Source organism: Lutra lutra, chromosome 13 (assembly GCF_902655055.1).
Source record: "Lutra lutra chromosome 13, mLutLut1.2, whole genome shotgun sequence".
In the NCBI taxonomy this organism is placed as follows: Eukaryota; Metazoa; Chordata; class Mammalia; order Carnivora; family Mustelidae; genus Lutra; species Lutra lutra.
The window spans coordinates 91,576,556-91,591,430 of NC_062290.1; the positions used below are offsets into that span (position 1 = coordinate 91,576,556).

The 14,875-nt window shown below is 46.9% G+C and overlaps 1 protein-coding gene across 4 annotated transcripts in view; it reads right to left on the reverse strand.

The window, feature by feature from the left end:
• Nucleotides 1–411: 411 nt before the first annotated feature.
• SETX (senataxin) overlaps nucleotides 412–14,875 on the reverse strand; it is an 84,834-nt gene continuing 70,370 nt past the window's right edge. For 3 of the 4 annotated variants that reach the window (XM_047701126.1, XM_047701124.1, XM_047701127.1), the window contains 6 exons: nucleotides 14,334–14,521; nucleotides 13,056–13,148; nucleotides 11,017–11,181; nucleotides 6,894–6,992; nucleotides 5,737–5,824; nucleotides 412–2,575 (listed from right to left, as the gene is read on the reverse strand). In XM_047701126.1, the coding sequence (XP_047557082.1) occupies nucleotides 1,832–2,575; nucleotides 5,737–5,824; nucleotides 6,894–6,992; nucleotides 11,017–11,181; nucleotides 13,056–13,148; nucleotides 14,334–14,521 (1,377 nt within the window). In that variant the 3' untranslated portion in view covers nucleotides 412–1,831. The remainder of the gene's footprint in view (nucleotides 2,576–5,736; nucleotides 5,825–6,893; nucleotides 6,993–11,016; nucleotides 11,182–13,055; nucleotides 13,149–14,333; nucleotides 14,522–14,875) is intronic. The other variant, XM_047701128.1, reaches the window with a different exon arrangement.

Consider the following 14,875-nt stretch of genomic DNA (forward strand, 5'->3'; position numbering starts at 1 on the left):
CCAGCAGATGGGACAGGTGGGTGAGGACAGGCTCACCGAGGACTTGGTCCGGGCATGGCAGTGAAGTCCACAGCCTGGGAATGGGGAACTCCCTAAACGGGAGTTTAGACCCTTTGAACTGCTAACACCAAGAATTTGCTCAAGAGGAGTAATAGGAAAGTCAATCAAAGTAACAAAGACGTTTCTGGCCAAAGGCACAAGCAGGAGGCTCACAGAGGCCTTGGCTGGCCGGGGTGTGGCTCGCCCTGCACTCACGACGGCCGAGGACCCGCCCTCTGCGGGCACACAGGGAGCAGGGGGACCGTGGGGCCGGAGATGTGCTCCCGGAGGGCCGGGGGTGTCCACTCGACGTCACCAGGTGTCCGGACCCCCATGGGGGCGATGTGGGTAATGAAGAAGCAGAATGTTTACACTTTTGACAAACATTTAAAGCTTTTAATAACACGCTTCAGTAGAATTTGACACAAAACCCTCTGCCTAAAAGCAGCTGGGAAAATTTCAAACGGTGCCCGCTGATCTGCGCGATCTGTTGCCCTCCCCAAATCCGCTGATGGGCAGCACAGCCTTCCCCACAAACCACTAGTTCCGACAAGCGCCATCTGTGGCTACAACATTCTCATGTCTCTGTGTGTTTGGAAAGCTGGACTTCGCCACGAGAGACCACCCGCCCTCCACCCCGTGCACGTCCTCAAACATCCCCTTCCCCAGGGCACCACGTTCCTAGCAGAAGCCCCTCTAACAGACGACCCTGCAACAGTGGCGTCTTTTCATCAGGCAGCACAGTCTCCAAAGATCACAGGAAACTTGTCAACTCTCTTCCTGGTCCCAACTTCCCGTCTGCACTTCCCTTCAGCCTTCTCCCTGGAAGGGCTGTTTCTTTCCCGCCTACAGTATTCCATCTGGCCGGCCCTCCTGGATCCTAAGCCACCGGGCCAGTGACCAGATCCCCTGGGGAGACGCCTAACATGCAGCTCCCCAGGCTCCCCAGTGGGACTCCAGACCCGGCAACCATGGGACCCGTCACCCACCAGCTACGGGACATCCACACTACGCCGGGCGCACCTGAATGGTGGGTCAAGAATCATTCTTTTGTTTCGTCTTCGTCTATTTCAAGGGGAACTCGGATTTCAGCTAGAAAACCATGCGCGGCCTGGAGCAGGCGGCTGGCCTCGGCAGGGCAGGGGACTACCCTGGGCCAAGGAGCCTCATCGGAAAACGTCCGACGTCCGCAGATCTGCACCTAACACCACTCAGCTGCCCACAGGTTCCCCCAGGAGACGACACTTGTTTTCTGAACTAGAACCGGAGCTGTCTGACCCACCCACCGCTTGAACTCGGCCTCCTCCAGAACCTGTGCTGTGCGCAGGTCTGAAAAGGGCCTGTCCTCCTCCTGCCTTTTTTTTTTTTTTTTTTGTGAATATAAAGTTTGTTCTCTTGAAAGTGACCAACATTTTAAGCAGGAGAAAGAAAAGCGGTCTACTAGATTAAATTTTAAAACGATTTGTTATTTGCTATACAAATATACATTTCAACTTCTACAACACCCGCCCCATCTGACCCCTTATCTTAGAACAAGGGATCAACATTCGAAGTCTCCGACTTCAAGGACAATACTGCAGACACACAAAGGCCCTGAAAGCGTCTGCAACTGATAGCACGGCAGATAACCACGAGGCCCAGGGGTCAGGGTGCACTTTCCATGTTTCCCAATGGCACGCAAACTCCTTTAAGGAAAGAAAAAAAAAAAACATCTCATCTGGACAGTGCCGTGAGCTGGTCATCTTAAGTCTGCAACAACGCGGTGGCTGACAGTCTGTGCCACGTGGCTTTACTATAAAAGCCTTCTTCTCTTTGAGCTGCCGTCCTCCTTCTCCAGTCCCCTCTTGTCCCAGCCAGGGTTCCTCTTCGAGTGGTGGCTCTCCGGGCTCCACTTCTCCTGGTCCCCCTCACTGAAAGCCCGCGTCTCTCTCCTGGAGCTGAGCCCTTCTTCCCAGTCACATCTTCTTTTACTTGCAGAGACCTCGGTCCCAGCAGCTGGAGGTTCACAGTGCGCCTGAGGTTTGTTGTTGTTCAGAACAGCCCCCCTGGCAGTGGACGGCTGCGCACCTCCCAGATCCTGGGGACTCCCGGGGAAGCCCGGCTCCCCCGAGGGCGGTGTCGCCCCGGGATGCTGGGGGCTCGAGGGCTGCGGATCCCTGAGGCACGGCCCTCTGGCTTCAGGGTCCAGGCCCAGCCTCCTAAGCAGTCGTGGGTCCCGAAGCCGGTCCTGAATAAGGGGCCTTTCAGGGTCCTTTGCCGTGACGGTACCAGCAGACTCCTTGGAGTCCGAGGGCGTGTGGTAGAGGGACGTGAAGGACGTCTTGGCGAGCTCGCTGTCCAGCCTGCTGCTGGGCAAGCCACCCGGGGGTCTGGACGCCTCCGGGACGACGGCGGGGGGGTGCGTCGCGCTTCTCTGCAGCACTGGCTTCAGCTTCAGGATCTTGGCGGCGTCGTGCCTGTAGTTCCTGTCACACGTCTTGATGATGGCGCCCCGCTTCTGGGCGTCCTGGATCAGGTGGTTCCAGTGCTGGTTCTCCTGGAAACAGAGGAGGGAGAAACATTCACAGGCCCAGAATACTCAGAGGCTTGGGAAGCGTTGTTTCTGCTCTCGTTTCTGAGTAGCAACAAACACACTTCGCGAACAGATTCTCAAGAATCCATTAAAGAAAAAGTAAGCTCAAATACAGAATCCCGAAGCCATGTTACCAGAAAAGAGCACCGGTCACCGCCTGGGACAAAGAATGTCCGCCGTTTCACCACGTGGCTCTCGGGGGCCACACGTGCCTAGCGGTTCGTGCGCTGGATGGAGCAGACACAGGACAGCTCTGTCACCCCAGGAAGATCCCCCGGACACTTGACCTAGAGTCCTGCCTCTCTCTCGAAAGGCTAACACTGTGGAGCAGGAAGGCTTGGTTTCAGAGAGCCCTAACTTTTGGGTGTGTGTGTGACTATTCTAGAAAGAGTCCCACAGCCTTCACTGAATTCCCAAAGGCCTCCCAGACTCCAAAGGGCTAAACTGTCTTCGTCCACGGAGACAACTATTCCACAGACTCTTCCCATGGTCTGGTCTCTTTTCTGGAGGAATTTAAGTCACGAAAGCATGCCCAAGGAGAAGGAAACCCCAGCTGCACTCCTCGCTCCTCTCTTCCCGCTAGACTCTCCTCAGCAATAACCTGCTTCACAACCATCAGAACGTGGGCCTCTTTAGAAAGAAGACAACAGCGGCCCTCGCAGGGCCTCCTGCCCTATTCAAAAAACTGGGTGAGGGTAGCAGTACTTACTTGCGGCATGACCTTGGTCAAGTTAACCTCTCTGAGCCTGTTTCCTCATCTGTAAAATGGGCATAATGTTTTATTTAACTAACTCTAAAATGCACATCGTTTTCACATTTTACCATTTCTTGATCTGCGGCACCTCCTGGCCAGGCAGCACTTTCTAAGTAGCTAACCCTGGAGGAATTCATGGCTCGGCAACAGCAACTCCTTGACTTTCAGTCAATAAACCATTTAAAGAATGAGTCCCAGCACGCGTAAAAACCTACCCACAGCACCTTCTGATGAGACAAGAAAGTAGCAGCACTACTGCCTGGGAGAATGAGACCAGGAGTTGGAAGAGGAGCCCGGAGACCATGGGGAGGCACCCTTGGGAAATGCGGAGTTCCCAACGCTTCTGACTGCGCGGGGAACAGTCTTGTGGCAGGAACGAGGACATGTGTGACTGTGACCTGGGGAACGATTCTGGAGTGCTAGACTCAGAAAGTGAAGTCCTTTCAGGAATTCTGCGGCCTACTCATCTTGCTTGTACTTTCTCTTTTACATATGAACAAGGGCGATAGGATAAAAGTCTGTCTTGTCAAAACAAGCCTAGAAGAGTCCTTTTAATAAATATAAAAATTCTATGTGAAAATAAAATATCACAGTTTAATAGTAGTACATAAAATAATGATTCCTCTCATAATGGCTTCTTGGATCGGATGGACTGGGATTCTGTGAGGGCAAAAGGCTTGCATACAATGCACACGCAGAGGCCTGGGGAGCACCAGATAGTCCACAGGAGCACTCCCGGGCCTGGGGCTCGGACGTCTTCCTCACTCTGGAGCGCACCAGAGCGTCTCCCCCTGAGGCTGAAACGCAGCTGTGACGTGAAGCAGATGGCCTTGCTGCTATTTCTGCCAAGTCTACAGCACCTCAACTTGGTGTTTAATCCGATCCTAGGATCACAAAAACAGTTTTGGGAATGGGCTGTGACTCTTGGTTTCTCAGAGGAAATCAAGTGCCTTCACCACTGATTCCGTTTCTATAAAGGAAACTGGGGTAAGAATTAAAAACAAACAAACAAACAAAAAACCAGCCCAAGGGATACACTGGGAGTTTTCCTATTGTTCTTCCTGTGCCTTTCTGTGCCACTGGCTTCCAAGGGTGCAGACGCCCCAGCTCCCTGCCTGCTCCTGGGGGTTCCCCCGCCCCGACTCCGTCCTGCACAGTCACGACTTGCCCATCCCCAGTCTCTCCATGGGGCGCCATGCGGCCGCCAGGGCACAAGCAGACTCCTGGGTGCCTGAGGGGGCAGTGAAAACAGGGGTGCCCAGGAAGGCTCCTTCAATCAGGGTGTCGCTAGGAGACACACAGCTCTAACCACCTTTTAACTTTCAGGTTAAAACATTCAACTGTGTAAAAAAAGTAATTCTAATAGGTTCATCAACTGATGAGAAACCATTTTTTAACACTTAGATCCTCATGGTACAAGGGAAAACAATTCTATAAAAAGTTGGACCAGGAGTCCAATTTTTTCCAATGGATTCATTTAAGAGTGATGTAAAGATTTATTTTTAAGTTTTATTTTACAATGTCAATATTTGTAATATACTCAAAACAAAATCTTAAACAATACTTAAACTTACCATAACAAATTTTTGATATCAACTTAAAAATAGGTGGTATGCAGATTTTAAAGAGTCCTTCAAGGGAGCACACAAACTACAGAAACTGAAGACCACAGATGTAGGGAAAAACTGAATGAGAAAGACTGTGTTTGAATGCCCTCTGGTGGTATATACCAGAAAACACCGGGAAAACTAGTGGAAAAAATCTAATGCATTAGCTCCGCTCCTCTCCTAACATAACCACAGACTTTGTGAAACACAAAAATGAGAAGAATTCAAAGTTAACAACCGCTAACGAGGCAAGCAGCAAACACCCGGGCCGGTTAGCTGTGCTATCACCAACGGAGGCCGCACCCTTGGTCAGATGTGAACCTACTCCGCCTCCCCCCACCCAAGCGACACAGAGCAGGCAGCGAGCTCCCAGTGCCAAGACAGAAAAGATCCAAGCTCCCTCGAGCTGGCATTAAGCTGGACCAGTAACAGCCCCAGTAGCTGAGTGTCCGCTGAGTGCCAGCAACTGTGCTAGCACTTTCCACATATGGGTGGCTTTACAGAGCTCAACAGTCCTAGGACGGAGACGTATTTTTTTTTAAATTGTGGAGAGTGTGGGCCTCGGACTGGGACAGGGTTAGTGGTTTACATCCGCAAAAGCTCCCAGGCAGAAGCTGCTGAAGGACAGGGCAGCCGGGGGAAGCAGCTCACTGTTCTGTAACCCGCATCAATTCCGCACTCATGGAAAATAGAGACAAAAGCTCAACCCAGTATCAGTCACGCTGGGCGAACTCTGGAGCACTCTGCTCCCAGAATGCACCTACCATGAGGGTCCTTAAGTGTCCGAGGATGAAGAGGCTGTACTTGGCTCGTGTGATGGTGACGTTCAGTCTCTGCAAACTCGCCAGAAACCTAAGCGACAAAAGCAAAGTTACTTCCTGACGCAGAGTGACTTAGCGTGAGTGCGGGGACACAGACGCTGCTTCAGACGGCTGTCCTGGGCTCCTTCTCCTCCTTTAACAGTGCATCACTTCCTCCCTCTTCCCAACACAGGGTCCCCGGCAAAGCAGCCATTCCCATTAAAACCTGGAAACGAAAGGCCTGGAGCTTTCCTTCAAAGTGATGCATCCGTCTGCCAAGCTCGTGTTCCGCCTTGGAGGAGATACTGGGAAATTTAAGGTGGCATTCTTAAGCTTTAGAGACATCCTAAAAATACACTACTAGTCAGTTATTTGGAATCTGTGTGAGGATCAGTAAAATGCTGTGGAGGCGAGCAGAAGCACACACCTATCAGGAAAAGGTACCAGCAGATCTGAGGAGGGCTCGGAGATAACAGAACGGCTGTGTGAAGGTGGCGACCGTTCTGCTTCACAGGACGCCCCAGAGATGCCAGGGCCCCACCTGTCTGTGTAGACTCTCTCCAAACAGGGGCGGAGGGAACTCACGTCACTATTTCCTTTAAGAGCAAGGAAACACATTTCTAATCTGCAAATTTCACCCATTCCTCAAGAGGAGGCGAAAGCAGCCACACCAGTGTCAGGGCTCTGAAACTTGGGAGTTTCCTGTCACTTGCTATAGCGTCCTTGGCATCTTCAGTGAGTAAACTGACAGAAGTTAAGGTTCACAAAGTTAGCAAAGCACAAAAACACAGGGAAGATGAAGAGCCACTCCGTGACCGATCATGGAGAAGACAGGCCGACCACCCCGAGCCCAGAGATGGTCACTCTTAGGAAGCCAAAGAACAGGCCGCCCTTGGAGGCAGGCAACAGACAAGGTCCACGAGAAGCAGGCGTGACAGTGGATCAGCTCTACAAGTGCAACAACGAAGTTTCATGATGTGACACAAGCTTTAACAAAGGGAAATACTGCAACGAATGGTATTCCCCAGCAGCAAGCGGAACAACGAATGGTATTCCCCAGCAGCAAGCGGAAACAGACCTGACTCGAGATCACAGACAAGCGAAGAGCCCGTGACACTCACCCAATTGAGCCCTGCACGGTATTCGCTCTGACGCACGTGACAATGACACAATCCTTCTGCCGGCCCTGGAACCCATCCACGGTATCTACTTCTGCTGGCCTATTCACAGAACACAAACATGCTTATCGGAAACCGCTAAAATAATTATTAAACATGCGTATTTATACAGTGGCATTTTTCAGCTTTTTTCATCCTTTTAGCAATATGTAATCATGTCACCTACACGTCACCACCCTCAAGTAGAGCATTTGGTGGTTTTTCGCACATCCGCTGGGCTATGCAAACATCACCACCGGGTACTTCTGTATTTCTTTTGCCTGGACCTACTAGCAGTTAGTCTCGATTTTTCCCTTTCCAGGCCTGGCATCCACGACAGACAGACTTCTTGTCTGTAATGTCGTGTGACTGGAACTATACATATGCGGCCTTTCCTGCTCGGCTTCTTCCACTTCGACCATGTTCAGGGTTCCGCCCTGCTGCGGCGTGTAACGGCCCCACATCCTCTTAGGGCTGCGTACTTGACTCACAGATGCCGCACGGTTTGTTCATGCACTTACAACGGATGGACATCTGGGCTGTTTTCCCTTTGTTAGCGATGTGAACAGCGCCGCTGCGGCGCTCGGTCTGAGCTTCTGTGCGAACATTTTTCAGTGCTTTCAGGGACACACCTCAAAGATACGGGTATTCTAGGCGTCACTTTTTTTTGAGAAAGAGAGAATGCATGCATGTGAACGATGGGGGAGTGGGAGAGGGAGAGGGAGAGAAAAGAATCCCAAACAGGCTCCACACCCAGCACAGAGCCGGACACGGGGCTTGATCCCACACCCTGAGACTAGGCCCGGCCCAAGCTGAAATCAAGAGGACACCTGACAGAGCCACCCAGGTGCCCCTATGCTTTACTCTTTGAGGAACTGCCAAAGTGTTTTCCACCATGATCTACCATTTTAAATTCTCACCAGCAATGCACAAAGGATTCCAATTTCTCAACATCCTTGCCCAAACTTGTCACTCACTGTCTGGCTTATTAGTCGTTCAGATGGGTGAAATGGGATCTCACTGTGCTTTTGATTTGCATCTCCCTAATGACAAACGATGTGGAACATCTTTTCACATACTTGTTGACTATTTGTTTACAACCTACTTTTGAGAAATGCTATTTGAATCCTTTGCCCATTAAAAAAAGTAGACTATTTAACTCTTTGAGTTGTCTAAGTTCTTTATATAATTCAGATGCATGATTTGCAAGTACAGATTTTCCTTGACCTAGGATGGCGTTACATCCCAATAAACCCACCATAAGTTAAAAACATCCTAAGCTGAAAATGTAATTTATTACACTTAACCTACCGAACACTGGCTTGGCCTGGCAGACCTCAGACAGGCTCTGAATGCTTACATCAGCCTACAGTTCGGCAAAGCCTGTTTGTAAGTCATGTAACTTCTCTGGAACCAGGACAGAATGGCTGTCAGTGTCATCAGACGCACCCTCTTAACTGCGGTGTTGACCAGGAGCTGTGGCCGCTACTGCACAACAGCACGAGAGGACCGTGCTGCCTATCATCAGCTAGGAAAAGATCCAGATTCGAAATTTGAAGTAGAGCTTCTACCGAATGTGTACTGCTCTGCCACCATCATAAAGTTGGAAAATTCTAAGTCAAACCATGGTTAATCAGGAACTATCTATTTTCCCATTCTGGGGGCTGTCTTCTCCCTTTTTTGACAGTGTACTTTGACACACACAAGTTTCTAAATTTTTATGAAGCCTAGTTTATCTATTTTTCCTTTGGTAACTTGTGCTTGGGTGTCATGCTGAGAAACTGCTGTCTCATTTGAGGTCAGACAGGTTTATAGCTTTGAACTTTATAATTTTACGCTTAGATTCAGTGCTCTAACCCACTTTGACTTCATGCACTGTATGCTGTGGGACAAGAGTCAAAATTCATTCTCACAGCATCTGGGTGGCTCAGCAGGTTAAGCTTCCCACTCTTGATCTCGGCATGATCAGGTCATGATCTCAGGATGGTGAGATGGAGGCCGTGTCTGGTTTTGTGCTGGGCATGGAGCCTCCTTAAGATCCTCCTCCTCTCTCTCCTTCTGCCCCTCTTTCACCCCACGTGCACACTATTAAAAAAAAAAATTCATTCTCTTGCATATGGAGATCTAGTTGGCCCAGCACCATTTAAAAAAAGACTAGTCTTTCCCGACTGAATGGTCTTGGCACCCTTGTTGGAAAGCAACTGGCCATTAATGAATGGGTTTCTTTCTGAACTGGCAATTCTAGTCTACTGGTTTATAGGCCTATCCTTAGGACAGTACCAGTCCTGATAACCAGCTCTGCCAGTAAGCTCAGAAACAGCAAAGTGTGAACCCTCCAACATCTAGTTCTTTTTCAAGATATTTGGGGTGTCTTGCATTTCCACATGAATTTTAGGTTAAGCTTGTCCATTTCTGTAAAACAGGCAGCTGGGTTCTGCCAGAGACAACAATGACTCTGTAGGATCAATCACTCTGGGGAGTGCTGCCCCCTTAACACCAGGAAGTCTTCTGAACCACAGACACAGACTGTCTTTCCATTTACCTCGGTGTTCTTTAACTTCCTTCAACAATGTTTTGTATTTTTTGATGTGTAAGTTTTATACACCTTTACTTCATTCATTCCTATTTTGTTCTTTTTGATGCCATTACAAACGATTGTTTTTTAAATTTTCTTTTCAGACCGCTCGTTGCTATTGTAATACAAATACAACTAATTTCTGTATACTGATCTTCATCCTACAAGTTGGTTGAACTCATTAAAAATGAATAGTTTATGTGGTTTTTTGATATAAAATGTCCTGCCAACTATGAGAAAGGGTAGTTTGACTTCTTTTTTAATATGGATGCCTTTAATCTCTTTTCTTGCTCGATTATCCTGCTTAGAACCTCTAATACAGTGCCGCCCAGCAGTGGTGAGAGCTGGTGTCGTTCCTGATCCTGGGGGGACAGGACTCAGCCTCACCATCAAGTATGCTAGCTGAGGATTTCTCATAGATGTCTTTTACTAGGTTGAGGAAGTACTTTTCTATTCCTAGTCTGTTGAATGTTTTCATCATGAGAGGTGTTGGATTTAGTCAAATGCTCTTCCTATATCTACTCAGATGATCATGCGGGTTTTCTCCCATTATTCTATTAATAACAGTGTGTCACACAATTGATTTTTTTGTATACTGAACCAACCTTGCATTCCTGAGATAATCCCACTATGGTCTTGGTGTATAATCCTTTTAATATGTTGCTGAATTCAGTTCCCAATATTTTTTTGAGGATTTTTAACATCCATATTCATAAGGGATACTGGCCTGTAGTTTCTCTCTTCTTGTGATGTCTTTCCTTGGCTCTGGTATGGTAATACTGGGCTCATAAAAGGAGTGAGAAAGTCTTCCCTCCTCTTCTATGTTTTGGAAAAGTCTGAGAAGGATTGGTATTAATTCTGATCTTAATGTTTGGTAGAATTCACCTGGTCCTGGGTTTTCCTTTGTTGGAAAGTGTTTGATTACTAACTCCATCTCTTTACTTTGTACAGGTCTGTTCAAATTTTCTATTTTTTCTAGAGCCAATTTTGGTAGCTTGTGTGTTCCTAGGTTAAGAAATTTTTGAATTAATGGATTTCCAATAATTAATCTTTAATTTTATTGTTGAGGTAAGGAGGAGACAAAAACATGAGCTTCACCCTGTACATAAAGGCATGAAAAGGATTAAATACTTTATTCTAAGTGAAAGTGTTACTTTGGATTAAATACTTTATTCTAAGTGAAAGTGCTACTTTGCGAATCTTACTAGAATGAGAATTCAGATTAACAAGTCACGGAACTAAAGGAAAAGGCCTGAGGGTTTCTCAGACGGGTCCACTGCCAGTGGCGGTGAGGACACTGTGGCCAGCAGGAGGCGCTCTGGAGACGGCTGGTCTGCAGGGCCGGGAGTGTGAGTGTTCCCTACCCAGCATGACCAAAGCCTTGAGTCTTCTCCTGCTGTATCACCACAGCCTAAGACCATTTCCTAGAGTTAGGTTTCCTTTTATCCCCTCCTCCTTCTTTTTAATTCAACAGAAAAACTGGAAATATCTGTAAAAATATAGATGCCTCACCCTTTTCTATCAAATTCTTTGTCCAAATCCTTCTGAATCATCGTCTTCTGAGCCTTGTAATGGGTTATTATGCCAATGTTCCGGAAAGTAACATCCCTTCTTTTGTCTTTAATAAGTTTAATTATTTCCATTACCAGTTTTATTTCTTGAACATTTACATATGAGCTAAATAAGATGAAAAAACAAAACAAAACACATCAAAACTAATAGCAGTCCAACTGCTAGCTTCAGTCCTACTTTCTTTTCCGTTACAGTGAAGGGCAGGCAGGTTAAGTTTCACCTTTATTCAGTCATCAGCGGCTCAAAGAAGCTGTTATAATGACCATTAATACTGCAGACTTGCAGACCTATAACCACCCAGTGAAACAGAAGATGTAAGAAAGAAAAGATTCTGAAATCAACTAAAGGTTACTCACCGCTCTCTTCATTTGTTGTCACAGGGACAGCAACAGTAAGAACAAAAGCATTTATGATAACGAAGATATGAATGATCAACAGCTAAAATTAAGAAATTTACTATCTTCCACACACTGAAAAAAGTGCTTTAGTCATATTATCTTCCTTAATTCCCACCGCTGGCTGTGCAAACCATGCACCACACAGCCAAGGTGATGCCGTCCACACAGACTGAACGAGACACGGCCCCTAGAGAACAACATGGAATCCTGCAGTGGGCTTGCCTCCTTACTGGCCTCGTCCTGCTCTCCCTACCCACCTCCTGAACTACACCGACCCCTTCACTACTGCTCTAGGAGCTACATGCACTGCACCTGAGGCCACCTTACTGGTCTCACTTCAAGGGCCTTTAATACCCATAACCTTAACTTCCGACTTAAGTCTATAGAAAATCCTGTTAGGGGTGCCTGGGTGGCTCAGTCATTAAGCATCAGCCTTCAGCTCAGGTCACAATCCCAGGACCCTGGGATCGAGCCCTGTGTTGGGTTCCCTGCTCTGCGGGAAGCCTGCTTCTCCCTCTCCCACTCCCTCTCTCACTATCCTGTCAGATTATAAATAAATAAATAAAATCTTTTTTTTTTTTTTAAAGATTTTATTTATTTGACAGAGAGAGATCACAAGTAGGCAGAGAGGCAGGCAGAGAGAGAAAGAGGAGGAAGCAGGCTCCCCACGGAGCAGAGAGCCCGATGTGGGATTCTATCCCAGGACCCTGGGATCATGACCTGAGCCGAAGGCAGAGGCTTTAACCGAGCCACCCAGGCGCCCCAATAAATAAATAAAATCTTAAAAAACCAAAAAACCAACCCCCCCACCCCCCCACCATTAGCCAGCTAGCTCTTCCATCCCTGAAGTCTAATTTACTTTCTTTGGTCACCTCTCAGGTCAACCCTCCTCTGTGACCCCCACCCCCACAACACTTATGATCAACTGCTTCTCTGTATCCCTAACTTCTTCACTCAATGTCTTCTCCCACCACCTCGGTAGCTCAACTAATACGTAACCCTTCCTGAGGATGCCACCTGCTCTACAGAGCACTCAGTGACACCTGTATTTCCCTGTACTCCATGCTAGGACCTGTGCTAACCACTTCTTCTCGTCCCTCACAAACCACACGAATATGTTCCCTTATTCACAATCCCATACATCAGGTACTGTCTACCCTCTGTCTCCCACCTTAATTCAAATGGATCTACACTGATCCTCGCACCACATAACCAGCTGGAATAAGTAATAACCCTGGGGATTCCCATTTGTGTCTGTGTCTCCTCTTAGATCACAAGAGCCATGCACAACAGCCATATCTGTTTTACGACAGCAGTAATCTTAGCATGTGTTTACTCAAGTGCTTACCATGCTAGGGATTATGATCCCCATTACATGATTAAGAAAAACTAAAAGGCCAAAACGTATAGAGAAAGATATTAGTAATTTAGGGTAATAAAGGAAAAGCTAGTAGCCTAGCTACAGAATGCCTGTGCCCTGACACAAGGCAAAGAGATGTATGGAAAATGTTTTCCATGTAAATATGAACAAAAATAACAACTCTGGGACCATCCCTGGGGATTGAAGAGAGGAGAACATACTCATTATCCCGTCTTTCTGAACCGTCTCCAACATCGAACACCAGGTAAGGTTGAAATGGCCAGTCTGATGAACACCGACTGGTTTCAGTCTGTCTACAAAAAAAGCAGCCACCATTCAGAATACAAGTTATCAGAAAATATTTTATTTTATTAATATTTTTTTGTTAGGGAGGGAGCTGGGGGTAAGAAATACCTACCTTATTTTATCAAAATGTGTTTTAGTAAAAGATAAAAAACAGATTGTATTTCTGTTCTAGGCCAGGAAGAGTGATCTATGCAATTAAAGATAACTAATCAAAAATTCTCGGGCACCTGGCTGGCTTGTGAGCATGTGAGCCTTTATCTCAGGTTTGTGAGTTCAAGCCCCATGTTTGGAGTGGAGCCTACTTACTTTAAGGAAAAAAAAGAGGAAAAGATGTGATCTTGTAATAGTCACTCCTAATACAATAAGTGAAAAAAGCCGGCCAGAGAATACGGACAGTCCACAATTTAGGACGGTTCAACCTACCACTATGTGACCTAACTACGGTGCAAAAGCAATACATTTTGGTGGAAACTGTACTTGGAACTTTGAACTTGGGTCTTGTCCGGGGCTAGCAACATGTAGTACAATCCTCTCACGAGACACTGGGCAGCAGCGAGGCACCACTCCTGGTCAGCCCCACGGTCACGAGGGTAACCAACTTCTACACTAACAACCATTCTGTCTGTCACTGTCAGTACAGTATTTGGTAAGTTATATGATAAGTTATATATGTTATATAACCAACAATTATAAAGCAGGCTTTGTGTTGGAGGATTTTTACCTAACTGCAGGCCAATGTAAGTGTTCTGAGTACACTTAAGTAGGCCAGGCTACGCCATGTTTGGTAGGTTAGTGTATTAGATGCACTTTTGATTTGTGATACGTTTATTGGGACATAACTCTGTCATAAGTCAAAGATCCGTACTATGCTGAGTATGGTGTGATTCTTTTTTTTTTTCAAAAATTTAAAAACCAAAAAAGTAAAAAAAGATATGCATAGTACAAGGACTAGCAATAGATATACCAAAATGTTACCAGTGATTATTTCTGGGCAGCACAAATAAAGGTAATCTTCCCCTCTTCTTTTTTATCTGCATTTGCTAAAATCAACATGGCTTTTGTAACTAGAAAAAAGTATTAACCTCTGATTTATGCTTTTTAGGACAAACTTAAGAACACGGTAAGACAGCTCTTCTTCCTAAGCAGCCAAGCCCACAAGTACAACAAGCTACAAAGCCAGGAGCGGAACTCACCTACTCGTCTTCAAGCTTTTGTTGTAAACGTAGCTGGAGGGGAAGAGACAGATGTCTGGGTGCATCCGGTACTGAACGGTGAGCTGCAGGACTGGCAGCCGGCCGACCACGCTGTGCTCCACGCTGTCTTCCAGCAGCTTGTAGAAGCGCGCCATCATTGACTGGTCATAGCCATACTCCTGAGCTTTCTGGAAAGGGCGAGAACAATGATCTCCAAGCATTTGTTCATACTTTCCCCACTACTGTAAAAACAGTGACTGAGCGCTAAAATGTATGACCAACAAGCAGATTCAGAGAAAGAGGTTTCTGACTTCAGGCCTTCGAGAGCCATGCAGCTCGACTGTTAACAGCTTATTTAGAAAACCCATATACTGCTTATGAGAAAAATGTGATCTCGGGCACCTGGCTGGCTTGTGAGCATGCGAGCCTTTATCTCAGGGTTGTGAGTTCAAGCCCCATGTTTGGAGTGGAGCCTACTTAAAGAAAAAAAAAAAGGAAAAGATGTGATCGTGTAATGGCCACAACTAAAGCTATTTTGATGC